Below are 27,061 nucleotides of genomic sequence, written 5' to 3'. Positions count from 1 at the left end.
GAAGCCAGCTAGAAAGGATGAGGAGGGGGCGGGGATGACACGGGTGCGGGTGGGAGAGGGCCCTTCCTGAAGGAGAGTGGGAGGCCAAAGCCAGGTGAGAGGCCTCCGGGGGCCCAGGAAGAGTCATGGCTGACAGCCCTTCCCCCTTCCAGCTCTTGGACCCCACTGCCTGGAGGGAGAGTGGGCTGTTCTGTGAGGGGGTGAGGGGAGGGGCTGTGGAGGCAGGGGCAGTCTGGGTCTTGGTAACCACCATTCCCCCTGGGGGTGCCCTGATCACCCCACCTTCCTGCCTGCATAACACCTTTAATATTTCAGCCTGGGGAGGGGCTGCCTGGGGAACCCCAGGTGCTAACAGTAGAAGGAGGGCCTCAAGCTGCACCCCTTAGTGACCCTGACTTCTTGTGTAACCTTGGTCCTGGGTGGCCTCCCCACCAGGGGAAGGAACCTCAAAGCAAACCCCAGAATGCTGCTGTGTCCTCACCTGGGGCCGCGGAGGCCATGCACATGTGAGTGTGAATGCGAGGCAGTGTAAGTATGAGTTTATGTGATTGTGAGAGTATGTGACTGTGAGTGTGTGTAAGTGCATGACTGTATGTGAGCATGCAAGTGTGTGTGAGTGTGTGTGTGAGAATAAAAGACAGGGGTTCTCTGGAGCAGTGGGATGTCAGGCCCAGGCAGTGCTGGGCTGTGTGACACTGGGCAGGTGACCTCACCTCTGTTTCTGCTGTCCACCTAGTAACGTGGGGGTAACGAAGTACCTGCCTCGGACTGCCGGTGAGTGAAATGAGGTAAGACGTGTGGAATACGTGTGGAATACGTGTAGAATACGTGTAGACCTGGCATGGCTGGTGCCGGTAGGAGTGTGCGTGGCCTTGGCAGTGCCTGACGGCTTGTGGCCTAAGAGCCTGGTTTGTCCAGGGGAGGATGTTGTTTTGTTTGCTAATTGCGCTCTATGTGTGGGTCTGCCTCCTCTCTGCTGAGCTCGGGGTCATGCCCAGGGCCCAGCGTGTGGGGGACGATTCCTGGGGGTCTGAGCACATCCCCAGAGCCAGCCGCCGCGCTTGTGTGGGCCTCACGGAGAGGTGGGTGTCAGCTGCCGGGACAGGCCAGTGGCTCTGCCAGGTGTGGAGGTGGAGGTGGTCTCCCCTCCCACCCCCCTGCTGAGAGCAAGGCCAGGCCCCCACAGGCCCTCCATGTCCGCCTCCCCCCCCAAGGGCTTACCGTTACCCAGTGTCCTCTGCCCCTAGCTGTCTCCTGGGTGTAAATCAGATCTGTAGACCCACCCAAGACCCAGACTGGCCCCCCTGGTCTGCTAATCTGTGGGACAGCCATGCTCCAAAGGCATCTTGGGGGGAGGCCTGACTGCCCCCACCCCCAGAACCCCTTCTATGTGAACTTTGACCCAGGAAGCATTTATTGTGGCCAAGGCAGGCCCCGTGCTGGCCACCAAGGTGAGCGCTGAGCGCACAGGCCCGGAACCCACAGCTGGAAGCTGGTGCCGCCGCCAGGGCTCACATCGGGCAGCTGGGCGACCCAAATCTGGAGCTGGCTGCTGGAAGCTTCCTTCCTCGGGGCCTGCCCGGGACTGAGCCTGCCCTGGCCCAGCCCCTTCATGTGGGGGCACCAGAGCCCAGTGGCCTCTCGTTGGATCCGAAGTCCCTGTTCTAGATGGCAGCCTGGGCGGGCCCTGGGGAGGCTCTTCTGTGGAAAAACGGGTCAGCCAGCCTCTGCCTGGCCGCCTCCTGCCCCCGCTCCGCTCCGGGGCTACTTTCAAGATGGACCCCGTTGGATGAGGCCGGAGCAGGGGCCAGGCAGGTGGACTAGGCCCGGGAGAGGGGAGCGTGTCCCCAGGCAGGGGGCTGTGCGCGCTCAGGGGCCCCGAGTTCCTCAGGGAGCAGCCCCTGTTCCCCTGACTCGGCCTCACTGCGGGCGCCCCCCCCCCCCCCCCCCCGCATTCCTCTCTGGGACCCCTCGTGCAGACACCACTGCTGGGAGGAGGGAGGGGGCTGGGACCCTAGAGGAGGGCAGCCTCTGCCCTTCCATCCCTCCCCCACCCCGCCCCCGCGTCCCCAGTGGGACCTGGTCCGGAGGCCTCAGAACAGCTCCTGGAGGGATGGGGACTGGGGTGCAGCGTGCGGAGGGGTGGAGAGCATCTCCTCCTGGGGGTGAGGAATGGATCCTGGGGAGGCCGACGCAGGCGTCCTGGCCGCCCACGCGCTCCCAGTCCCTCTTGCAGCCCAGGGCAAGGGGGCCTTCAGGGGAGAGGGGGCTGGTTCGTGTACAATCCGTGTGTGTGTGTGTGTGTGTGTGTGTGGTGTCGCGCGCGCGCGCAGGGGGTCACCAGCAGGGAGCCCGTGTGCGGGGCCCTGATCCCCAGGCGTGTGAGGAGGGAGGCACGGGCGCGCGTGTGCGGGGCGCGGGGCCGTGTGCGGGGCCATGAGTAGGGAGCGGGTGCAGGTGAGGGCGCGGGCGCGTGCAGGTGGTACAGGCTGTGGGCGCGTGTGCAGCGCGTGTGCGTGTGCAGGGCGCGGGCTCGGGTGCGGGCCTCGCGCGGGGGGCGGCGGACGGGGCGGAGCGGCGGCTCCCGCTTCCCGGCTGCGCGTAGGTGTGCGGCGCGTTCCTGGGAGCTCGGAGCGCGCAGCTCTCGCGGGCGCTCGCAGCCCAGCCCGGCCCCCGCCCGGCGCCGAGCCGAGGTGTCGCCGCGCCCGCGCCCTGTAGCCGCCGTGCCCGCGAGCGGGAGCCGGAGTCGCCGCCGCCCGAGCGCAGCGGAGCGCACGGAGGCCGCCGCCGCCGCCGCCGCCGCCGCCATGGCCACCACGGTGCCCTGCACCCGCTTCACCGACGAGTACCAGCTCTACGAGGACATTGGCAAGTAAGAGCCGCGCGCGGGCGGCAGGGCTCCGGCGGCAGACCCGAACCCCGCCGGCCCGGGCGCCTGCAGCCCCGCGCGCCCCCGACCCTCCGGCTCCCCCGCCCGAGCCCAGCGCACGGCCCCGCGCGGCCCCGACCCCCGGCCCCGGCCCGGCCCGGCCGGACCTCAGCGCGCGGCCCTCCGTGGCCCTGCCCCGCGCAGCCGCCCGGCCGGGAGCTCGGCTCGGGGCACAGCGGGGGCGGCAGCAGGTGTCCTCGGAGCGCGGGCAGACGTGACGCATTTGGTGGCGGGAGGTCGGAGGGAAGGGGCTCGTGGCGGGGCCTGGGAGCAGGGCAGGGGCGGCCCGGGCGAGGGGCGGCCCGTCCTGCGTGGGTTTCGCGGTCCCCGCCCCCACCGCGCAGGCAGCGGGTGCGGGGGCGGCAGGACCTGCGCGGCGCCGGCTCCTCCGCGTGGCTCCCTCCGAGCGGGAGGGGGCTCCTTGCGTGTCGGGCAGCGGGCAGCGTGGGAACAGCCTCGGCCGCGGGTGTCCACCGGCAACCTGGGTTCCGCGTGTCCCCCCCCCCCCGGCCCTTCTGGGAAGAGGGAGTGGGAGCGGGGGCCGAGGTCGGGGCGGTCGGGTCAGTCTCTGGGGCTGAGCCTGCCGGGAGCCTGGCGGGTCCTTCAGGGTCACGGGAGATGGGGCCTGAGTTGGAGGGATTCGCGTTGCTGGTGGGAAGGGCAGCTGAAGGCGGTTCGGGTGGGAACTCCGCGGGACAGCTGGCTCCTGGGCCGGGGGTGGGGGTGGGTGGGGGGGGGTCGCTGACCCGGGGAGGCCCGGGAGGGGGGCCCCGAGGCCTGGGCGTCTGCTCAGTGAGTCTGGGAGGTTGCTAAGGCCAAGCCCCTTCCTCCTCCACCCCTCGCGGCTGCTGGAGGATTCCTCTTACACACCCGGGGTTGGATCCTTGTTTTCTTCATTTCTTTAAAAAATACATGTTTATTGATGTCAGAGAGGAAGGGAGAGGGAGAGATAGAAATATCAATGAGAGAGAATCATGGACGGCTGCCTCCTGCACGCCCCACACTGGGAATGAGCCCACAACCCGGGCCTGTGCCCTGACCTGGAATGGAACCGTAACCTCTTGGTTCATAGGTCAACGCTCAACCACTGAGCCACACCGGCCGGGCCTTATTTTCTTTCTGAAAACACCTTTGTAATGATCCCTGGGATGGTGAGGGGTGCTGATCGTTGGTGACTGTTGGTGCCCAGATGCTGATGGTTGGTGACTGTGGTGACCAGATGCTGATGGTTGGTGACTGTTTGTGCCCAGATGCTGATGGTTGGTGACTGTTGGTGCCCAGATGCTGATGGTTGGTGATTGTGGTGCCTACATGCTGATGATGGTTGGTGACTGTGGTGCCCAGATGGTGATCGTTGGTGCCTGGTGCCTGGATGCTGATGGTTGGTGACTGTGGTGCCCAGATGGTGATCGTTGGTGCCTGGTGCCCAGATGCTAATGGTTGGTGACTGTGGTGCCCTGATGCTGATCGTTGGTGACTGTGGTGCTCAGATGCTGATGGTTGGTGACTGTGGTGCCCAGATGCTGATGGTTGGTGACTGTTGGTGCCCAGATGCTGATCGTTGGTGACTGGTGCCTGGATGCTGATGGTTGGTGACTGTGGTGCCCAGATGCTGATCGTTGGTGACTGTTGGTGCCCAGATGCTGATCGTTGGTGACTGGTGCCTGGATGCTGATGGTTGGTGACTGTGGTGCCCAGATGCTAATGGTTGGTGACTGTTGGTGCCCAGATGCTGATGGTTGGTGACTGTGGTGCCCAGATGCTGATGGTTGGTGACTGTTGGTGCCCAGATGCTGATGGTTGGTGACTGTGGTGCCCAGATGCTGATGGTTGGTGACTGTGGTGCCCAGATGCTGATCGTTGGTGACTGTTGGTGCCCAGATGCTGATCGTTGGTGACTGTTGGTGTCGGATGCTGATCGTTGGTGACTGTTGACCAGATGCTGATCGTTGGTGACTGTGGTGCCCAGATGCTGATGGTTGGTGACTGTTGGTGCCCAGATGCTGATCGTTGGTGACTGTTGGTGCCCAGATGCTGATCGTTGGTGACTGTTGGTGTCGGATGCTGATCGTTGGTGACTGTTGACCAGATGCTGATCGTTGGTGACTGTTGACCAGATGCTGATCGTTGGTGACTGTTGGTGCCCAGATACTGATCGTTGGTGACTGTGGTGCCCAGATGGTGATCGTTGGTGACTGTGGTGCCCAGATGCTGATCGTTGGTGACTGTTGACCAGATGCTGATGGTAGGTGACTGTGGTGCCCAGATGCTGATGGTTGGTGACTGTTGACCAGATGCTGATCGTTGGTGACTGTTGGTGCCCGGATGCTGATCGTTGGTGACTGGTGCCCAGATGCTGATGGTTGGTGACTGTGGTGCCCTGATGCTGATCGTTGGTGACTGTTTTTGCCCGGATGCTGATCGTTGGTGACTGTTGGTGCCCAGATGCTGATGGTTGGTGACTGTTGGTGCCCAGATGCTGATCGTTGGTGACTGTTGGTGCCCGGATGCTGATGGTTGGTGACTGTTGGTGCCCAGATGCTGATGGTTGGTTACTGTTGGTGCCCAGATGCTGATGGTTGGTGACTGTGGTGCCCAGATGCTGATCGTTGGTGACTGTTGGTGCCCAGATGCTGATCGTTGGTGACTGTTGGTGCCCAGATGCTGATCGTTGGTGACTGTTGGTGCCCAGATGCTGATGGTTGGTTACTGTTGGTGCCCAGATGCTGATGGTTGGTGACTGTTGGTGCCCAGATGCTGATGGTTGGTGACTGTGGTGCCCAGATGCTGATCGTTGGTGACTGTTGGTGCCCAGATGCTGATCGTTGGTGACTGTTGGTGCCCAGATGCTGATCGTTGGTGACTGTTGGTGCCCAGATGCTGATGGTTGGTGACTGTTGGTGCCCAGATGCTGATGGTTGGTTACTGTTGGTGCCCAGATGCTGATGGTTGGTGACTGTGGTGCCCAGATGCTGATGGTTGGTGACTGTTGGTGCCCAGATGCTGATGGTTGGTGACTGTTGGTGCCCAGATGCTGATGGTTGGTTACTGTTGGTGCCCAGATGCTGATCGTTGGTGACTGTTGGTGCCCAGATGCTGATCGTTGGTGACTGTTGGTGCCCAGATGCTGATGGTTGGTTACTGTTGGTGCCCAGATGCTGATGGTTGGTTACTGTTGGTGCCCAGATGCTGATCGTTGGTGACTGTGGTGCCCAGATGCTGATCGTTGGTTACTGTTGGTGCCCAGATGCTGATGGTTGGTGACTGTGGTGCCCAGATGCTGATCGTTGGTGACTGTTGGTGCCCAGATGCTGATCGTTGGTGACTGTTGGTGCCCAGATGCTGATCGTTGGTGACTTTGGGTGCCCAGCTGGAGGAGTGTGGGGTGTGCGAATTCTCCGGCTCATCCTGCAGGTGCTGGGGTGTGCCAGACCTAGGACAGAGATGTGGCTGAGGGAACCCCTGATCGGGGCAAGGCCAGGCCCTGGGGACCCACAGATTCCCTTCCCTCAGGTGGGGGCTGGTGGGGTGCCTGGCCTCTGGAGAGCAGAGCAGAGGTTAGCCCCCTTTTGCCCCCGAGTCCCCGCCCTAAAGGAAGGCATGGGTTGGGGATCCTCAGATGGGGCAGCGGTTGGCTGGGGGAGGAAGGTCGGCCATTCGGAGGTTGTCATGTTTCTCTGCTTGCACCAGGGGCACCCCATCCTCGCCCTCGTAGTGCACCCCGATACTTGGGCCTGAAGTTCAGAGCTCCTCACTTTTCGGTGAGCTCTCTGGGTCCACAGCTGCGCAGGCCCCGCCCCCAGCTCTGACTCCAGCCATGGCTGCTTACAGTGCTGGCTGCCGTCCACCCACCCTGGGGAGTGGAGGCCCTTGGGGCTCCCTTGGGAATGAGAGGGGGTGGCATGCCCTGCAGAGCATGCTGGGTGCCCACCTGCCCGCAGGGACAAGAGCAGCTGACAGCGGACAGGGAGCTGAGCCCAGGAACAGGCCTGAGTGGGTGGGAAGCCTCGCGTGGAGGTGCCAGGAGCCAGGAGGGCTTCGGCTCTGCCCCCTGTTGGAGCTCCCTGGGTGCCAGGTCCGGTGAGGGCTGCCGAGGGGCCTGTCGCAGCTCTGCTGGGTGTCTGGGCAGGGAGGAGGCCAGGCCAGTGTGGGGGAGCCCGGCGGGGGTCCATGGTGGCCATGTTGGCCGGCTGTTGTCAGCGCCGGGCCTGCTGGAGGCACAGTTGGTGTTGCTTCCTGGCCCAGGTGGACGCGTCCAAGTTTATTTAAAGCTGCAGCCCTGGCACCAGTCCGGCAATGCCGAGTGCCCACAGCCGCCCCCTGAAGTGGCCTCAGCTTCTCTCCTCCTGCCCCCTCTCCTTGGCCCGTCCCCTCAACTGCTGCCTCTGCAGGCATTGTCTCCAGGGCCTGGGCAGTGGGGTCTGAGGGCCCAAAGGAGCCGTTTTCTGGGCTCTGCCCTCTCTCAGGCAGCCGGACTTGGCCCTGGTCCCGGGTTAAGAGCCGCCTCGAGAGGGGTCCCAGGCCGGGCAGGGAGCCGGCGGTGAGGGCTGGGCCAGCACAGGCCAGAGGAGAGAACTCAGGAGCAATAAATGAACACACGTGTCTCTTCGACCAGAATTGGAAACGTACTCTTTTACCCTTTTGGCTTTAAGTACTTTTTAAAAATATATATTTTTATTGACTTCAGAGAGGAAGGGAGAGGGGGAGAGAGAGAGAAACATCAGTGATGAGAAAATCGTGAATCGGCTGCCTCCTGCACACTCCACGCTGGGGATGGAGCCTTCAACCCAGGCCTGTGCCCTGACGGAATCAAACCGTGAACTCCTGGTTCATAGGTCGAAGCTCACCCTGAGCCACGTGGCCGGCTTACGTTCTCTGTTACAAGCCGTATGGTTGCAGGTCGAGGTGAGCCTGTGTGGGTGTCGGCCTTCCAGACCCCCTTTGGTTGATCTACACGGATGTCCGTGTCCACCCCTAACGTAGAGGGTTCTCCGTGTGCGTTCTCGGCACTTTACCTAAAAACCCTGAGACCCGCGTTTGCACTCAGCGGCGCCTCCAGGGCCCGGGTGTGGAGACCCCTGTGACCTCCGGCTGCTGCCTGTGCACCGTGACCGAGCACGAGCACGCTCCCGCCCCCGGGGGCGATCTGGGTTGTTGGAGGTTGTCCCCTCTCTGACCCCACGGCAGGTCTGCTGGGCACAGGCCTGTGGCTCCTCGGTGTGTCCCGGTGCTGGGGCCGCTGCCAGTCTGTGCCCCCGTGGCTCACGCCCGCCAGCCCCTCGTGGGTCTTACACGCTGGGTCTTTCATTGAGTCAGAAGAGGTGCTGTCTCCTTTAAAATGTGGGGGCTCACCCAGGAGAGAGCAGCTCGCGGGAGGTTCTGAACAAGGACCCGCGCCGACACCTCCGAGGAGCAGGTCACCTTGAACCTGGGGTTTTATTTAATTAGTTGCCCATTTGACGATGCTGAGTGAGGCGGGTGACTTGCCCCAGCAGTGAGGAGGCCAGAGCTGACCTTGATGTGCCCTTGACTCCATCCTGTGGGTGACCCTGGCTGAGGCGGTCCCTGGCTGGCTGGGTGTAGGGGGTGTAGGGTCTGGAGCCGGATCGAGGGTGTGGGTGGAGGAGGAGCGAGGGTGTTCACTTCCTCCCGCCCAGCAGCCCTCCTGCCTCAGGGCCTTGGCCTCTGCTGCTCCTCCTGCCCCCACGGCCACGCAGCTCCCTCCCTGCTGCTTGGCGAGGTCACGTCCCAGACCCCATTCTGTCTTCCCCGAGCACCTGGCACCGTCGGACACACAGGCAGCCCCCCCAAAGGTGGGGCTTCGGGCCCCCTCACGCTGCCTCTGCTCCGAGGAGGGACGCCCAGGGGCTGGAGCCCTGCCTGGGAAGGAGGGCTTCGGGCCGGCGCGCGGCGCTGCTGCAGGAGCACAGGAAGGTGATGCTCGCTTAGTTACTACCGAGCGGTATTTTTATACCGTAACCTACTTTGCCGAGAGCTAAGAATATAGCTCGCGCTCGCTACCTGCACTCTTTCTGCTCTGGTGACAGGCACCAGCAGTGACACGGTGGCTGTTACATTAGCGCTGGGTCTGCAGTCGTGGCCCGTGTGGGAGAGGTGAGCGCGGCCTGGCCTCCATCCAGGCCCAGCCCCCGGGCTCTGGGCTCTGCCCTCCGCTTCTCTCAGGAGCTGGTGGCCTTACTCCCTCCTGCCTTGTTAAGGCTGCTGTTGCACCAGCTGCTGTGGAGCGTCACCGTGCACCAGTCTCTGGTCCTATTCCCAGTCAGGGCACAGGCCTGGGTTTGGGCTTGATCCCCAGTAGGGGGCGTGCAGGAGGTAGCTGATGGATGATTATCATCATTGATGCTTCCATCTCTCCCTTCACCTCCCTCTAAAACCAATTAAAAAGCATATTTAAGCTCTGGTCTGTGTGGTTCAGTAGTTGGAGCGTCAGCCTGCACACCGAAGGGCAGGCGTCCTCACACTACGGCCCGCGGGCCACAGGCGGGTGTTTTTGCCGTTTTGTTTTTTTACTTCAAAATAAGATATGTGCAGTGTGCATAGGAATTTGTTCATAGTTTTTTTTTAAACTAAGTCCGGCCCTCCACCGGTCTGAGGGACAGTGAACGGGCCCCGTTTAAAAAGTTTGAGGACCCCTGCCGAAGGGTTTCGGGTTCGATTCCCCATCAAGGGCTCGTAACTGGGTTGCGAGTTCACTCCCCGCCCTCTGTTGGGTGCATGTCGTGAGGATTAATTAAAAAATACAAAAACATTTTATATTTTAAATATTTTTATTGATTTCAGAGAGGAAGGGAGGGAGAGAGAGAGAAACAGCAGTGATGAGAGAGAATCATGGATCGGCTGCCTCCTGCACGCCCCACACTGGAACCGAGCCCGCAACCCGGGCCTGTGCCCTGACGGGAATCGAACCCTGACCTCCTGGTTCATAGGTTGACGCTCAACCGCTGAGCCATACCTGCTGGGCAAAAGCAAACATATTTTTTAAACGATGTTAAAAAAAACGTTGTTATTCCCCTGGCTGAGGCTTGTGGTCCGCTCTGACCCTCAGCTCCTCAGGCGGTTCGTCGGCCGTCCTTGTGCCTTCTTAGCACGAGGCTGACCCTGCCTCCCTGTCCTCGCCTCTCCATGGCAACCAACACTCTGCCCCCATTTGGGAGAAGCAAGGCTCAGGATTTTATCTTATTAATCAAACTACAAGGACAATTTCATCTTATTAAAAAAAAAAAGCAATTCACACGTATGTGCAATAAATGTGACTCGTACACGCATCGTTTCCTCGCTCCCAGAGGACCCTGGACTATGTGTTAACGTCAGCACAGGGATCTGTGTGGGGGTGCGATACCTGTGTGTGTACAGACACACGTATGCACATCACACACACACACACACACACGATTTTAAAAATGGAGGTGGAATCTCCGTGTGCGTGATTCTCGATCCGTTGGCTCCCAGCCCTTGTCCGTGACGACAGCTGCATGTCAGCCCAGGGCCTGCCGGCTCTCAGACGCAGGCACGTGTGTGTGTGTGTGTGTGTGTGTGTGGGGGGGTGGGTGGGAGGGGGTGGGGGGGCGGATTTTTAAACAAAAAATGGAGCCCAGCTGGTGTGGCTCAGTAGTTGAGCATCAACCTATGAACCAGGAGGTCAAGGTTTGATTCCCAGTCAAGGGCACCAAAAAATATAATAATAAAATAAGAAGTTAAGTAAGTTCCTAGCAGAGGTGGTTTCCCTACGTGTCCACACTGAGCCGCCTGGACTGAGCCGCGTCACGGGGCAGGCCACGCGGAGGGGGCCAGTGCCCGCTGCCTCAGACCGCCTGGTCCCAGGCAAGAGAGTGCCCTTCTGGAGGTTTCCAATATATTTTCAAAAATGTGATTTTCTCTCTGACTGACGAAAATGGAACCTGATTATTTTTAAAGCATCCTTCACCACTGCGAGCCGCTTTGTTAATGTAGAGACATAAAATGCATTATGTAGCGACGAGGTTTTCCAGAAATGATCCTCTTGGCACAGTACAGGAAACGTATGTTTTATTCATGCGAAGAGCGGGATCTGTTCAAAAGGAAAACATGCCATCGTGCCCGAGGGGCTGCCAGGTGCCAGCCTCCAGGCCTGCCGGGCGGCAGGGGCACCAGCCTGCACAGTGGACCCGGCGGGCCCGTCCTGCCTGGGAGGGCGACTCTCAGGGCTTAGTTAGCTTCTGTGTGAAGCCAGCGCCGAGCCGCTGTTGATTCTGGAACAGATTGGCACTCGCGGGCACAGATTTGAGAACATGGATGGAGGAAGCATGAGCCACGCTGTTCCGTGGGAGCCAGCGTGAGAGCCGCCCCCACCGCGTGACGCAGGCCGGCAGCCGCAGGGGGGGCGGGGGGATGGCGCATGTCTTCCGATGTGACGCCCTCTGGGCGCGCAGCACCTCCACGTGGGTGCCTGTCCCTTGAGGAGGCCCCTGTCCCCAAGCCCACGGGGTCCCAGGGCTCGGGGCGGTGCCCACTGAGCGGCCCTGCACGCTGTGTTCTTCCCAGTGTGTCGGGCACTCGCCCGTGGAAGGTGGGGCCGGGGGGGGGGGGCGGCGGGAGGTGCTGGTGGCCCTGGGTCCTCAGGTGGCCCGAGGGGCCACACAGCCACCTGGTGAGGTCAGTGCAGGGCTGGGTGGGAGCCCCGAGCTCAATGCCAGGGGGTCTGCAGCCTGGAGAGGCAGCCGGGCCCAGGCATCGGTGTGGCGTCGGCTAGGGGCTCTCAGGGTAAAGGGCCGGCGCGGCCGCTGGAGAAGGTGACCGGGGCCAAGTGCCAGACCTGGCTGCACAGAGGGGACGCCTCCCAGGCCGGGGCGACGGGCCCTCAGTGTGGCCAGGGGGCGGCGTGGGCACGGACCTGCTGGGGCCTCTGTGCCCGGCCGGCCCACGTCCCCTCTCGCTGCCCCGCCCAGCGGAGCTCACCTGGCCGTCCGTGTTGGGGACTTGGTGGTCGTTCCCGTGCACAGCGTCGGCCGCCCCATCGAGGTCGCTGAGCCCAACACTGTCCAGAGAAACAAAATTCAAGCCATGAGTGTAATTCAGAGTTTTTATTACTTAAAAAATAAATAAAAGGAAACAGGTGAGCCCAGCGGGCATGGCTCAGTGGTTGAGCATCAACCCATGAACCAGGAGGTCAGGGTTCGATTCCCGGTCAGGGCACAGGCCCGGGTTGTGGTCTCAGTCCCCAGTGGAGGGCGTGCAGGAGGCAGCTGATCCAGGATTCTCTCTCATCACTGATGTTTCTGTCTCTCCCTCTCCCTTCCTCTCTGACATCAATAAGAACTTATTTTAAAAAATAAATAGGAGAGGAGGGTGTCTTGTTCAGCCCGTCTGAGGCCACAGTCCCCGACAGTCACACCAGACAGACATCACAGGACAGGAGACGAGAGCCGCGTCCCTGTGAGCGAGGACACGACTCCGTCAGGAAGGGCGGCGCCCTGGAACGGGAGCCCCCGCCCGGGAGGCGGGGCTGGTGCAGCACAGAGCCCTCAGCCCGCGTAAGCCGCTGTCCGCAGAGCACACGGCGGAGCTGCAGGCCGCTCCCCACAGACATCCAACCGTGTTTCCTCAGTGAAAACACTCAACCAACCAGAAACAGGACGGCTTCCTCCGCTGATACCACAGCGACAGCCGGAAGCTTCCTCCAGAGACCAGGAGCCGGAGGCCGTCCTGAGCCTCCGTCAGAACGGAGGGCGCGGCCCGCCGAGCGCACCGAGACCATCGTGTTTCATCCCCAAATAAAGTGAGGAAACAGTCCGTTCACGGCAGTGTCTCAGACAGCGCGGTGCTGAGGAATGAACCAACAGAGGCCGATCAGGACGTGAACGTTGGACACAGCCTGCTGCTGGAAGAGGTGAAAGGTCACACCTCCGTGCAAAGACGTGAGCTCTGGAGACCTGGTGCCGCACCCCCTCTGCACTGACCGCGGTTCAGGGTGACGCCTGTCGAGGTTCCAGCTGCTTTTTGAAAAAATTCACAAGCTGATTCTTTTTAAAATACATTTTTTATTGATCTCAGAGAGAGAGGGAGAGGGAGATAGAAACATCCATGATGAGAATCGTGGATCGGCTGCCTCCTGCACGGCCCCCACTGGGGATCCAGCCCGAAACCCGGGCATGTGCCCTGACCGGGAATCGAACCCTGACCTCCTGGTTCATAGGTCGACGCTCACCACGGAGCCGCGCTGCCGCTCACAAGCTGATTCTACGGTTCATATGGAAATGCCGGGACCCAGAAGAGCCAGGACAGTCTTGAGCAAGAGGAGGACTCGGGACTCACACTCCTGATCCCAAAGCTGACGGTGCAGCCACAGCCATCAGAGGCGTGTGGGCCACGCGTGGCGGGAGGCCAGACACGGCCCGGAGGCAGCGTGGGGCAGGCATCCGCCGGGCAGGCATCCGCGGTCGGCAGCGGTTTGACAAGGACAAGACAGTTGAATGAGGACAGAATCAGGGTCCATTCAGCAAGGGGACGGCTGGGCACCCACCAAGAACGAAGTCGGAACCCACCCTACCAGACACAACATCACCTGAAAACGGGTCTCGGGCGTCATTGTCGGAGCGAAAACGGCACCATTTTCCGAAGAAAACGTAAGCGTCGTTTGGGTTTGGCCGCGGTGTTTTAGATACGACACCAGAGACACACGACAGAGAGATGGACAGATCGGACGTAACGCCGAGCCCTGTGCGCTTCCTGGACGCCCTCGGAGGGTGCAGGCGTGGAGCTGGCCCGGACTCGCGTGTGGCACAGGTGAAGGACTTGCTGCTGACGGTAAAAAGGTAAAGGACCCAAGCGGACAGTTAGCTTAGGAAGAGACATCGGGGAGGCACGACGAAGCCTCGGTGCGGTCCCCGGGACGGCGTGAGGGGCGTGGGAGCCGCGTGCCCGCTGGCGGGCGGGGCTGCCGCAGCTCCTGGGGAGACGGTGGGCGGCTCCTCGGTCCCACGCCCACACAGCCGTGGTCACCGCAGGTGGCCCGGGACAGCCACAAAGCAGACGCCTGCCCTTGCCATTGGCGATGGTTGGAGCTTTGTCCCGACGTCGCACAGACAGGAACAGCCAATGAATGCGTAAAGAAGTGGGACAACTCGTCGGTGTTTCTTTCTCTTTAAAATCAACAAGTAAAAACCTGAAAAGAAAAAAAAATGTCCCAAATGTGCGTCCACTGATGAGTGGGTAAAGAACGTGTGCGGACCCCGGGCCTGCCCGTCCTGCCGCGCCCCGGCCGCCCCAGCCCTGCCCCGCCCGTGCCCTGCCCGTGCCCTGCGCCTGCTGAGCGATGTGATGCCTGAGCGCCGTCTCGGGGGTGGGCCAGCTTCTCAGAACCGCCTCTTAGGGTCCCTCCCTGCCTTCGTGCCTGACAGCCACGGCCGCCCGAGCCCCCCGGGTGTCACGGTAACGGGCTCCGTGCTGTGGTCCTGTGGAACCCGAGTCTTCCCTCCGGACCTGCCACGCGCTCACACGCGCTCACACGCGCTCACACGCGCTCACACGCGCTCACACGGACAGTGAGGCCCGCGATGGCTGACCTCCCGGTATTTGCGTTCCTCGTGAATAAAGCTGAAGGCGACAAAGTGTGATTGATCTGCAACGACACAAGCCCCCGTCGGCCTGTGGGCCTGTGATGTGGAAAGGAGAGCGGGGGTGGGGGCTGTGGAGGTGGGGGCAGGGGAGGTGGGGGCAGGGGAGGTGGGGGCAGCGGGAGTGGGGGCTGTGGAGGTGGGGGCTGTGGGGGTGGGGGGCAGGGGAGGTGGGGGCAGGGGAGGTGGGGGCCATGGAGTGGGGGCAGCGGGGGTGGGGGCCATGGAGGTGGGGGCAGCGGGGGTGGGGGCAGGGGAGGTGGGGGGCTGCTCCTCCAGCTTTGCAGCCAACTGACCTGGTGCTTCTCCACAAGCCTCGGTGAGCCCTGTGTGGCCACACTGACTTCCATCCATGGGAACACGCGCTGGGTCTGGCTGGGTCCCCTCTGGGCCTCGCTGGGTTCCCCTAGGCCCCCCTGGGTCCTGCTGACCCACGAGGACCTGGGTGGGGGCGGCTCACTCTGCAGCTGCCAGGGAAGAGCCCGCTGCGCTGGGGCAGAGTAGAGGCAGGAGCTGTTTGGGGAGGGAACCCCTTCCTTCACCGCTCCCTGCCCACGGCCGGCCTCACGCGGGGGCTGGGCGTCCAGGGAGACTAACCCGCTCTCTGTCTCTGTCCTGCTTGATCCCAGGGGGGCTTTCTCTGTGGTCCGACGCTGCGTCAAGCTCTGCACCGGCCATGAGTATGCCGCCAAGATCATCAACACCAAGAAGCTGTCGGCCAGAGGTAGGTGAGCCCTGTGCACAGGTAGGTGGGCCGTGTGCAGAGGGTAGGTGGGCCGTGTGCAGAGGTAGGTGGGCCGTGTGCAGAGGTTGGTGAGCCGTGTGCACAGGTAGGTGAGCCCTGTGCACAGGTAGGTGGGCCGTGTGCAGAGGTAGGTGAGCCGTGTGCAGAGGTTGGTGGGCCGTGTGCAGAGGGTAGGTGGGCCGTGTGCACGGGTAGGTGAGCCGTGTGCACAGGTAGGTGAGCCGTGTGCACAGGTAGGTGGGCCGTGTGCACAGGTAGGTGGGCCGTGTGCAGAGGTTGGTGGGCCGTGTGCACAGGTAGGTGGGCCGTGTGCAGAGGTTGGTGGGCCGTGTGCAGAGGGTAGGTGGGCCGTGTGCACGGGTAGGTGAGCCGTGTGCACAGGTAGGTGAGCCGTGTGCACAGGTAGGTGGGCCGTGTGCACAGGTAGGTGGGCCGTGTGCAGAGGTTGGTGGGCCGTGTGCACAGGTAGGTGGGCCGTGTGCAGAGGTTGGTGGGCCGTGTGCACAGGTAGGTGAGCCGTGTGCACGGGTAGGTGAGCCGTGTGCACAGGTAGGTGGGCCGTGTGCACAGGGTAGGTGGGCCGTGTGCAGAGGGCTGGCACAGGCACAGAGGGTGTGAGTGGGGTCCTGGCCACCGTAGGACCTGAGCGGGGCAGGAGGACGGGGACCCCACCCTCAGAATGGGGGTCACACCTTCTCAGGGGTTTGGTGGCCTCCCTGGGCTGGAGGGCAGATGCGTGGTGGCCAGGTGATGCCATCTGCCGTGAACGGGGCCGGACGGGTGCCGGGCGATGGTGAGGCCGTGTGAGCTGTGAGTCCTTCCCAGCCCCAGGGTCTCGCACACGGATGCCTGCCTGTCCTGGGGGTGCAGAGGGCCTGCAGGGGGAGCATGGCCCTGGCACTGGCCCCACCTGCCCGCACCTGCAGGGCTCCTGCTGAGTGACGCCCTCACGGGGTCGGACAGGGTCCCCGGTGTGGGGAGAGGGTGGAGTGTGGGGGGTGAGGATGTTGGTGAGCGGCGGTGACAGGCCTGCTGGTGGGGTTGCTGCCCTGGGAGTGCAGATGGAGGCTGCCGCCGGGCCGGGCCGGGATGGAGGGGCTCTGTCTGCCCAGCCTGTGGACTCGGAGATGCTTTGTTTTCCTGCTTAACTCCTTATTATGGAAAACTTCAGATGTCCCTGAATAGAGAGAAAATGATAGAATGAGGCCCATCTTCAAAACTTATCGGCCACTTTTGTTCCATCTTTACCACCCTCGCCCCCCCCCCCCCCCCCGCCATCTTAGGGCAGAGCCCAGACGCCAGCGCGAGAGTTAGTTTTAAAATTTCATAGTTAAAGGGGGTTGTGAGACATCAGGCCTGCGGATGTGCTGAACAATTCGAGGCCATTAGACCCCTGTTCACAGCGCAGCCAGAGGACAATTAATTGACGGGGCGAGGGGAGGTCATTGTGGACACGTGTTTTCAAACGTTCTGGTTCTGCCCCCCCCCCCATGTTGGCATTGCACGGCGATGTGGGCGACGGTGCTGGGCACCCTGAGGAGGTGAGCTGGGCGTGCGCTGGCTGTGAGGGCCCAGAGAGCAGGCCCAGGCGTGACCCTTGGCCCGTGGCCGTGCCCAGTGGGGCAGGAGGGACCCTGGGCATCGACTGTGCCCAACCTTGAGCCCCACTGTGTCTGCCATGGCTTCTCAGTGACCCCTCAGCCCCCCGAGATCCAGAGTCAAGGATACCTAGCCCCCCAGAAGCAGAGCCCCAGGAACCACAGCCTAACGCAGAACTGGGTGCATGGGCTCTGGACTCCACGGGGGGGAGGGCTGGGCTGACCTCACAGCTAATGCTGACCTCCCAGGGGGCTGACCTCACAGCTAATGCTGACCTCACAGCTAATGCTGACCTCACAGCTAATGCTGACCTCACAGCTAATGCTGACCTCACAGCTAATGCTGACCTCCCAGGGGGCTGACCTCACAGCTAATGCTGACCTCCCAGGGGGCTGACCTCACAGCTAATGCTGACCTCACAGCTAATGCTGACCTCACAGCTAATGCTGACCTCACAGGGGCCTGACCTCACAGCTAATGCTGACCTCACACGGGGCTGACCTCACAGCTAATGCTGACCTCACAGGGGGCTGACCTCCCAGGGGGCTGACCTCACAGCTAATGCTGACCTCACAGGGGGCTGACCTCACAGCTAATGCTGACCTCACAGAGGGCTGACCTCCCAGCTAATGCTGACCTCCCAGCTAATGCTGGCTTCCCAGCCGAGGGTCAGGCCACAGGGAGGAGATCTGGGCTGACCCCTGCGCCTCCTCTCACATCCAGGCTAATGCCATCCCCTCCCCAGGACTGGGGGGCGCCCCGAGGAGGGAGTGACAGGGCCCGTAGCTCACGACCGGGGGCGAGAAGCGACCCCACTCTGGAGAGGAGAGGGCGCCTCGAATCCCGGGAACTGGGTGAACAAGCAGCACGGCACCGCGGGGGGGGGGGGGGCGGCTGAGCATGCGCAGGGGCGCCCTCTCTCCTCCACGCCCTCCCACACCCTCCCCTCCCCTCCGCCGCCCCTCCCCCACTCTCCAGTCCTCACCTGGGCACCTCCGCCCCGCCCCCTCCTAAGTCCCCAGGCCAGCCTGTGCGGAGGTCCAGGTCCCAGCAGGGAAGCAGCCAGAACGGATGCAGGGCAGGTGCCCCTGCGGGGGGCGGGGGAGGGGCCACCACCCACCGGGTCCCTCTGTCTTCCTGGCTCCCCCATCCCACAGCCTGGGAGCCCGTGGGAGGCAGGGCGTGGGGTGGGCCTGGGAGGGTGGGGTCAGGACGGGCTGTCACCAGGGCATGCAGGAGGCGCCAGCCGTGGAGGGGCGCCCTCCCGCTGCCTCAGTTTCCTCCGCCTGCCTGGCCCGCTGGCTCCACGTCCTCTCCCAGCTCCTGATCCCTCGCAGCTTCCTTCATTCTGTTTATTTTTTGGTTGATTCTCCCCTGAGGATATTTTTTTCACTGATTTTATTTTAAAAAAATCTATATTGTCAAAAGTATTACATATGGCCCGGCCTGTGTGGCTCAGTGGTTGAGTGTTGACCTATGAGCCAGGAGGTCAGGGTTCGATTCCCGGTCAAGGGCACAGGCCCGGGCTGTGGGCTGGATCCCCAGTGTGGGGCGTGCAGGAGGCAGCCGACCAATGGTTCTCATTATTGATGTTCCTCTCTCCCTCTCCCTTCCTCTGTGAAATCAATAAAAATATACTAAGAAAACCAAGTTTTACATGTGTCCCCGCCTTCCATTGACCCTTTCTATCCCGCCCCACCCCTACTCCAGGCCTCCACCACCTTGTCTGTGTCTGTGGGTGCTGCATAGATGCATGCACGTTCTATCCACCCGCCCTCCCTCCCCGCCTTCCCTCTGAGGTTCTGAAGTCTGTTCCCTGCTTCCGTGTCTCTGACCTATTGTGTTCATCAGCTTATGCTGGTCATCAGATTCCACGTGTGAGTGTGATCATGTGACACTTGCCTGTCTCCGACTGGCTTATTTCGCTGAGCAGCACACTCTCCAGGCCCCTCCAGGCTGTTGCAAATGGTGAGTTCTTTACACCTGCAGCGTGTTCCATGGTCAGATGGACCCCAGCTTTTTTATCCACGCGTCTGCTGGTGGGCACTCGGCCGTTTCCAGATCTTAGCTATTGTAGATTGTGCTGCTGTGAACATAGGGGTGCATGCGTTCTTTCTGATTGGTGTTTCTGATTTTTTTCCATCAATTTTTAGAAAGAGTGGGGGGGGGAGGGATAAAAGAGAGAGAGAAAGCATGGATGAGAGACACATCTGTTGCTGCCTTCCTGTGCTCCCGGCAGATGGAACCTACAACCCAGTAAGTGCCAACGCTCTGACCACTGAGGACACCAGCCAGGGCGAGGGTCAACTTTTTTAAAAACAACATTTTACCTAATTATGAAAGTAACACCAGGTCATGGTCAAAGCTGGGAAGCCTGTACAGAATAAGTAGAATCCCTCACAGTCCCGCCACCCGGCGTGAAGCGCTGTTACCATGGTGATGTATTGTAGGCAGGTGTGGTGATGGAGTCCTGACCGCCCCCGCCCTGGCCAGGTGCCGCTGCGCTCGGGCCATGAAGGCCAGCGACTGCCGTGATGGGTGGACGGGGCGCCTGCGTGGGGCGGCCCCACACAATAAGTTACGTCCCAAACCCACAGGAGCAGGCGGAGACCTGGGCTCCACCCTCGAGACAGGTCTCAGTAACGACACGGTCCTTAGTCGTTTACCCAAAGACGGGCTCCCACGTGCATCTCTCCCTTGGTCGTTATTGATGATGGAAATCAGGCAATTGTCCCGAAGACACCCACCCCCTACCTCCCAGGCTCCCCCTGACCTCGGCCTGGCTCCGCCCCCTCCCCACAGCGGGTGTCTCCGCTGTCACCCCCGGGACACGGCTGGGACAGGTGGCAAAACTGGAGTGTGGGCTGTGGGCTGGATTCACGTGCCATCTCAGCGTGGGGCTTGTTATGTGGGCGACTGCACCGAGATTGTCCTTGTAGGCACACGGATGTGCATGTGTGTGCGTGCGTGTGTGCATGTGTAAGGAGAGAGACAGAGAAGTGTTGTCCCTGAGAACTCCGTGCTGATCTCGCAGCTCTTCTCCGCGCGGAAACGTCCAGACACGAAGTTTAAAAAACACCAGGAACGGGAAAGGCTCCCTGTGAGCCCGCGCCTGCACCTTCGTCCCCGTGAACCCGCGGGGGGGGGGGGGGGGGGGCGGTGTCGGGCGGCACCCTGCCCGCTGGTGCTGGGCCCCCCTGGACCCCACGGATGGGGGTTGCATTGCCGTCCGTCCGTCTGTCTGGCGGGGGTGCTGGTGCGTCCAGTGTCTGATGGCACCTGGGCTGCCGCCACAGCGCGGGGTGCGGAGGTGAGCGCCCTCCCAGGGCCAGGGACGGGGCAGCGGGAGGCGCGGGCGCCGGCATTCCCCGGAGGTGGAGTGCCGTCCTGGGCGGGACAGCTGGATGCCCAGGTGTCCCCTCCTTCCCACCAGCAGTTCGTCTGCAGGCGCGGCTCCCCGCTAGGGAAAGGCACACGCGTGTTTGCAAGTATGTACGTGTGTCCTGACCCAGCCTGTTAGCAGCACACGTGTACATAGTGGCGTGTGTGTGTGCCCAGTGACACGTGTGCTTGTGTGTGTGCACACATGTGTGCAGAGCACAGTCTGGCTTTTTCTCTGCCAGTGGCTTTTCTCGCTCGGCCTTGCGTGGGCTGGGTGATGCTGGCGTGGGGACGTGTGCTGTTGTGAGGCAGCCACGCTCTGCTCTGCTCTCTGGTCAGTGCACATGTGTGTTTTCCCGTTTTTGCTTTCACAATCTCCATCAGCTTTTAAAATCCTCCCGACACCTGTTTGTGTGAAGTATTTCATTTCTGGCTGGTGAGTGGCGGGGTCCTGGGGTGGCCTCTGGAATGGGGTCCTGCATCAGGGTGTGGGTGCAGGGCAGGACCCGTGACCTCGAGCCCCCCTCCTGCCCACGTGGCAGAGACAACCCACCAGGCGCGGGCCCCTGTTGAGGGGTGTGCGGGGGGGGAGGTCAGGGCCTGTGCCGTCTTCCCAGAGGCCTGCCCGAGGCCCCTGTCCCAGGCAGCCACCTCCGGAGACGGCGGCCGGTCCAGCACAGGTGGTCAGGGGGCCCAGGCCTGGGGAGTGACCGGCTGCCGGGACCGGAGGTGACACCACGTCCCTTTCTGCCCAGATCACCAGAAGCTGGAGAGAGAGGCTCGGATCTGCCGCCTGCTGAAGCACTCCAACATCGGTGAGCGCGGGGGGCTGGCGTCCCCTCCCCCCGCAGCGGGCGGCCTGTCCCTCCGGCCCGAGGCTGCCTGTTCTGCATCAAAGCCCCCGCTCCCCCGCTCCCCCGCTCTCCCTCATCAGGGGGTCTGGGCCAGGCAGCCCCTTGGGGAGATGGAGGTCATGCCCACCCTCGTAACTCCCAGTCCGGGTTCTCAGGAGGCAGGCAGGGGCCTGGATGTCCTGCGGCTTCAGAAGAGCCACAAGGGGGCTGCTCACAAAGAAAAACCGTGGAAACCACAGACACGGCAGGCACAGCCCGGCTGGGGTCCGAGGCCTGGTTCTGCAGAGCCCTGCGTCTCAGCAGCCCCGGACCCAGAACTGTGGGGGGAGGGGGTCCCACCCGCCAGCTGCCCCTCGGGGACGGGACACGTGCAGCCTCCAGAGCCAGGTCTGGTCTCGGGATGCAGCTGCAGGAGGCCCTTCTCTCCGACACCCCAGAGCCGGTCTGTGGGTGGGACAGTCGCCGGAGCTGCTTGGTCCCCAGACGGTGCTGACCCTGGAAATGGGGGTGGGTCTCGGCCTGCCTGGCCCTCTGCCTGCCCCTCGCCCCCCGCGGGCTCCTTTCGGGGCCTGGTATGCGAGTCTCATTGGGATACCAGACACCCCGTGACCCGGCCCGGCCATCAGGGCCATGGCTTCCCTCCGCTCTGGTCCCCGCCCCCGTGTGGTGGGAGCCCAGGCCCTGGGGGGCTCTCCCCTCACAGGGCGGCTCGGCTGCCCGCCTCACGGTCTCCTGTCCCCGCAGTGCGCCTGCACGACAGCATCTCGGAGGAGGGGTTCCACTACCTGGTCTTCGATCTGTAAGTGCTCACGTCGGCCCGGGGGGTCGTCCCGGCTCCCTGGCCTCGCCCCCCTCGCCTCCCCATTGCTTAGCGCTGGGCTCGTCCCGTGGCTGAGGCCACTGCTCTGGGCCCTCCTCCAGACAGAACACTCGGGGGGGGGGGGCAGAGGAACAGGCCTCCCCTCCCCTTCTCTCCCTCGGTGTCCTCACCACCTGGGTGAGGCACCTGCTGGCATGTGCACGGAGTGTGAGAGTGCACGCGTGTGGCTCTGGTTCCATGTGTGCATTTGTATGTTGATGAGTGCGTGTGTGAGTGATCGCATGCACGCGTGTGTGGGATTTGTGAGGGTATGTCTGTGCATGTGTGTGTACCTGGGTGCATGTGTGAACTGTGATTTGCAGGGGGTGTGCATGTGTGTGTATGCGTGGTTTGTGCATGTGTATTTGTGGGGCGTGCATGTGTGCATCATGTCGTTTGTGGGGTGCGTGCATGAGTGTGGGTGCATGTGTGTGTGCGTGCGGGGGCTGAGTGGGAAGGCACCTGGCCCGGCCGCCTCTGGCTTCCTGCTGGATTTAGAAGTGGTGATCTCACCCCTGCTCCCCGACAGCACCCCCGCCCCCCCATCAGCGCCGTATTTAGCTTCTGTGAGTCAGTGCCCTGGGGATGTGGGGCGGGCAGGGCCATGGGCTTCAGGCAGCCCTGGGGCCTCCAGGCTGCCAGGGGCAGGAAAGCCCCACCGGGTGCTGTCGCCATGGTGACGGGGCTGCCTGCACGGAGGACACTCTCCCCTTAAAGGACAGCTGCCTCGGCCCCGGGGGGGCATGAGGCCTGAGGAGCCCTCCGCCCACTCAGCTTCCTGGGTCAGGAGAGGCTGGACTGTCCCTGCGAGGGTGCGGCCTCCGCTCAGTACCGTGTCCCACAAGACACCACTTCGGGTCACCCGTCAGGTGGCCAGGCCCGCGGCTAGGCTCTGCCCTGAGCGCTGTCCATGGTCCTTCAGAGGTAGCAGCTCCCCCCCCCCCCCCCAGGCAGTGCCAGGCCCCGAGCTGGAGGTGCCCTGCCCAGGGACTGGGTGGCTGAGGCGGGCCTGTGGGACTCAGGAGCAGATGGGGAGGGAATGGTGTGTGTGTGCACGCTTGTACATGTAAACGCGTGCACTGTGTAAGTACGTGCACCCGTGTGCACGTGTATGTGTGTGCCCACAGGACTTTCTTGTCCCTCCTGCCCACACGACCCTGCTTTCTGCCCCTCTGTCCACACCCACGTGTCCCAGCCCAGGGCACCCTGGAAGGGCCGGGACCCCCTCCGGGCCCCCAGGCCCTCCGGGCAGTGGCTCTGGGCCGGGGCCACCCATGGAGGGACTGACCCTGCGGGAGGGTCTGCGGACGGCGGTCGCTCTCCTGGCCGTGGGACCTGGAGCCCCTGCAGACCTCGCCCCCGGGGAGGCCAGACCCCTGCTCGGGGGGGCCGCCCTCTGGCCTGTGGGGGGCGGAGGAAAACCCATCTTCTCCTCAAGGCCCCAGCACCACTGCAGACCTGGGTCACGTGGGCGGGTCTGACCTCAGCTTTCTGAGCTTGAGGGCCACTGTCACGGGGGGGGGGGGGGCGGGGGGAGGCAAAATGTGAAATGCCCCCAGCGAGCCGTCAGTCCTGGGTGGCCGGCGATGGGGCAGAGGTGCTGGTGGAGGAGGTGGGGGAAGTGGGGGAGCTGGGAGGGTAGTAGGGGGAGGAGGTGGGGGAGGGGAGCCGGGGGGGGGAGCAGGGGGAGGGGGAGCTGGGAGGGTAGTAGGGGGAGGAGGAGGGGGAGGGGAGCAGGGGGAGGAGGTGGGGGAGGGAGAGCCGGGGGGGGGGAGCAGGGGGAGGAGGGGGAGGGGGAGATGCCCTGGAGGGGACTGACGGGTGTCCTAGGCCGTGACTCACGTGTGCTCCCGCAGGGTCACTGGCGGGGAGCTGTTTGAGGACATCGTGGCGAGAGAGTACTACAGCGAGGCGGATGCCAGGTGGGTGAGGGGCCCCGCCCCGCCCTGCCCTCACCCTGCCCCACACCTGCCCCTCTGGCCCCGCTGCCCCTAACACGGGCCAGGCAGACAGTCAGCTGGCGGAGATGCCAGTCTGCCCACCCCGGCTGAGCCCGCTGGGGCCCTGTGAGCGGGTCGGGGGCAGGGAGGGTGGCCGAGTGCAGGAGGACCAGGCCCCCGGGGGAAGGGTGCTGTCCTCGGGGTGGCTGGTGGCAGGCAGGTGGAGAACAAGCAGGTGGGCGTCCTCCTGCCCCCCTGCATGTCAGTGCATGGCCCCCAGCCGCCCCCACTCCCCGGTGCCTCCTCATGCAGTTTCCAAATCCTTGTCCCAAAGACAGACCTGGATTCCTTCCCCAGCGTTCTCCGGGGCCACCCTCACGGCCAGAGTCCTCTGCCCCCAGATGTTCGCCCTGGAGTCCCTGTGGGGTCCGGGCGTGGACAGGAAGCCAGGCCCCTGCGTGGGGGGGGGGGCCCTCCAGGCAGGGCCTCCCAGGGGACGAGGGGACTGTGGCCCCAGAGGTGCCCTCTGCAGTGCGGCTGCTGGGGGTGCAGGGCGCGTCCTGGAGGGTAGGCCACGGCGGGGGGAGGGGGGACTGCGTCCCCGCCTGTGGGCCAGATGCCACCCGATCTGTGCCGGGAGGGCTCCTGACGGCTCTCAGCTGAGGGCGGCCGCCCCCCTGCCCTCCTGGCCAAGGAGACGGGCGTTTAAAAAGGAAGAGGCTGGCCGTGGCCTCTCTAGGGAGGGGATTGCGGATGCTCTTCCATTTTTAATCCTCTTTGTCTATTTTAAAGCTTTAATGAATATGCATCACTTTTCTAATCAAGGAAAATGAAGGTGGTTTTTTACAGTAGCTTCTGCACCCACAGGCCACCGTGCCCGCTGTGGGGCCGGAGTGCCTGTGAGAAGGTGTGAGTGGGTCCTGGTGGCGCCCGAGCTGGGCAGCTGGGGGGGGGGGGGGCCGGGCCACCGCGGGGCAGGCGCTGGCCGGTTCTGAGGCTCCTCGAGGAGGAGTTCCATCGCACGCAGCCTCCTGAGGGGAGGGAGGCACTACGTCTGCTCAGGGAAAACGCAGGCTGTGGGCACAGCCTCTGCCTCCCGCTCGCCTGTCCAGGGCCGGTGCCCGCCTGCCTGCTGGGAGGTCGGATCCAGGGCCAGGCTCCTGGACTGAACCCACTGGAGGGGGAGGGCGCCCCCTGGCTGCTGGGAACAGCTGCTGCCCTCGCTGTCATTTCCCGCCCTGGACCCTCAGTGCCCACCTCTGGGCACCACCAGGCCTGGCACCTTCCCTTGGTGTGGGGAGGGGCACGGCCCGCAGCCCTAGCCCGGCTCTGGGCCTGGGGCCTTGGACCCTCCCTGGCTGCGCACAGGGACTTCCTGGAGCGCCCGTGTGGACCACGCCCTGGGCATGCCACACCCAGTGTGCCCACCCCACGCCCACCCCACGCCCACCCCCACCCCTGCCTCTTCGCCTGTGCCCCTCCCGCATCCCACCTGCCCCCCAAGCCAATCACCTTGGCTCACCTGCCCCTCCCTCCGGGCCTCACCCCTTCACTCCTGGGACCCCTCCTGCCTGCTCCCTGCCCTCGAGCACAGTGGGGCCCCCAGCTTTGGGGCCCTTTGGAACTGGCCCGGGGAGGGGGCTCTGCGCTGGGCCGCTCCTGCGACGCCGTTTCCTCTCAGCCAGACGGGGAGGAGGGATGCTCCTAGCCGTCCCCGCGGGAACCCTCGGAGCCTCTTTCCCGGGGTCCTGGCCCCGAGGGGAGCCGGTGTTTGTTGTGCTGGTGCTTTGGGTCAGGAGGGAGTCGGGGGGTCACCGCGGGCGTCGTGGGGAGAAGCCCGTCGGGAGGGCCGCGTGTCCTGGGGTTGTGCTGAGGCAGGAGCCCCAGCCAGACCCGGGCGGCTTCCCCAACCAGTGACCCCCAGGGCCTGTGTCCGATGGGCGACCTTGTGTGGGCCCCTGGGGTGCCTGGGGGAGGCAGGCCCGCGGGAGTGGTTTGGTGACCTCGACCCAGGAGGCGGAGTCTCGTCTCGGAGGAGGAAGCCGAGCCGTCTCATCAGACCTGGGAAACAGCGTTCGAGACGTGTACAGCCTGTTTTAAAAGCCCCAAAAGCAATTTGGCTCATGAGATGGGGCGGGGGGGGGGGGGGGGGGGGCGGGGGATGCCGGCTGCTGGCGCGGAGAGGAGCCCAGAACCGCGAGAACACGCCTGGGGCCCGGCCAGCGTCTGGGACGTCTCTCGGGAACAATTCTGACCACAAAAGTGACTCTAAACTGCTCGGAACGTGGCGGCCCGAGGAAGAGGTGCGTGTCCCTGAGCCGGGAAGAGGCAGGACCCGTGGCCGGCCGTGCCAGGCGGCCTCATGTTCCCGGCCGTGGTCTCAGCTTGGAGGTCAGTCCAGGGCGAGGGCAAGGTGAGGGTCCCGGAGCCGTCCCCAGAAGTCCCCAGACTTGGCTGTCGGAATGGGCTGCTCCCCAGGCCGGGGGTGTCCTGGGCACCCACGGGCTGCAGACGGGACTCCCACATGGGGGAGACGCCGGGAAGAGCCAGCCAGACGCTCAGCACTGCCCGTGGGCAGGTGGCACCGTGCTCGCCCAGCCCGTGGCGAGCCTGGCCGAAGCCCGGGAAGTCTGGGTCCTGCCTGCCCAGGCGGCCTGGCCATCGTGCGGGGCCTGCAGGACAGTGGACGGCAGGATGCGGGCCTGGATGTCGGCGACACTGACGAGTCCTCGGTGCTGGGAGAGTGCAGACCCAGCGCCTGCTCAGCGGGAGCCCAGTCCCCAGGAGGGGGCTCCCCGAGGGCAGCTGTGCAGACGTTTGGGGAACTCCTGCCAGGCTGAGCCCGCGAGAACGGGTCCTCCGGTTACCGCGGCCTCAGTCCGTGGCTGGATGCCGTCCGATGCACACAGGACCGGTCGCCCAGGACGGCCGTGGGGACCGCATGGTGCTTCGAGGACGCCCGACCCGGAGATCCAGAGGCGACCGGAGGGCGGGGCCTCGGGTGAAGACACTCATGGATTTGCCCAGAGCGGAGACGCCTTCGCAGCTGCGGGCGGGTCAGGGCGGAAAGGTCCCCGCGGCGTGGGCAGCGGCTGGAGGCACGGAGGCTGGGCCGTGAGGGCTCTGGTCCCAGCGGGAGGTC

At 63.6% G+C, this 27,061-nt stretch overlaps 1 protein-coding gene across 1 annotated transcript in view; it reads left to right on the top strand.

The window, feature by feature from the left end:
- The first annotated feature begins 2,606 nt into the window (after positions 1-2,606).
- CAMK2B (calcium/calmodulin dependent protein kinase II beta) overlaps positions 2,607-27,061 on the top strand; it is a 47,046-nt gene continuing 22,591 nt past the window's right edge. The window contains 5 exon segments of the mRNA XM_079786139.1: positions 2,607-2,872; positions 15,171-15,265; positions 21,022-21,081; positions 21,865-21,919; positions 23,836-23,901. Of these exon segments, the coding sequence (XP_079642265.1) occupies positions 2,808-2,872; positions 15,171-15,265; positions 21,022-21,081; positions 21,865-21,919; positions 23,836-23,901 (341 nt within the window). The 5' untranslated portion in view covers positions 2,607-2,807.

This window comes from Cnephaeus nilssonii (assembly GCF_951640355.1).
Source record: "Cnephaeus nilssonii genome assembly, chromosome: 12".
In the NCBI taxonomy this organism is placed as follows: Eukaryota; Metazoa; Chordata; class Mammalia; order Chiroptera; family Vespertilionidae; genus Cnephaeus; species Cnephaeus nilssonii.
The sequence above is the reverse complement of the archived record's forward strand: the minus strand, read 5'-3'. Positions and strand labels throughout refer to the sequence as shown.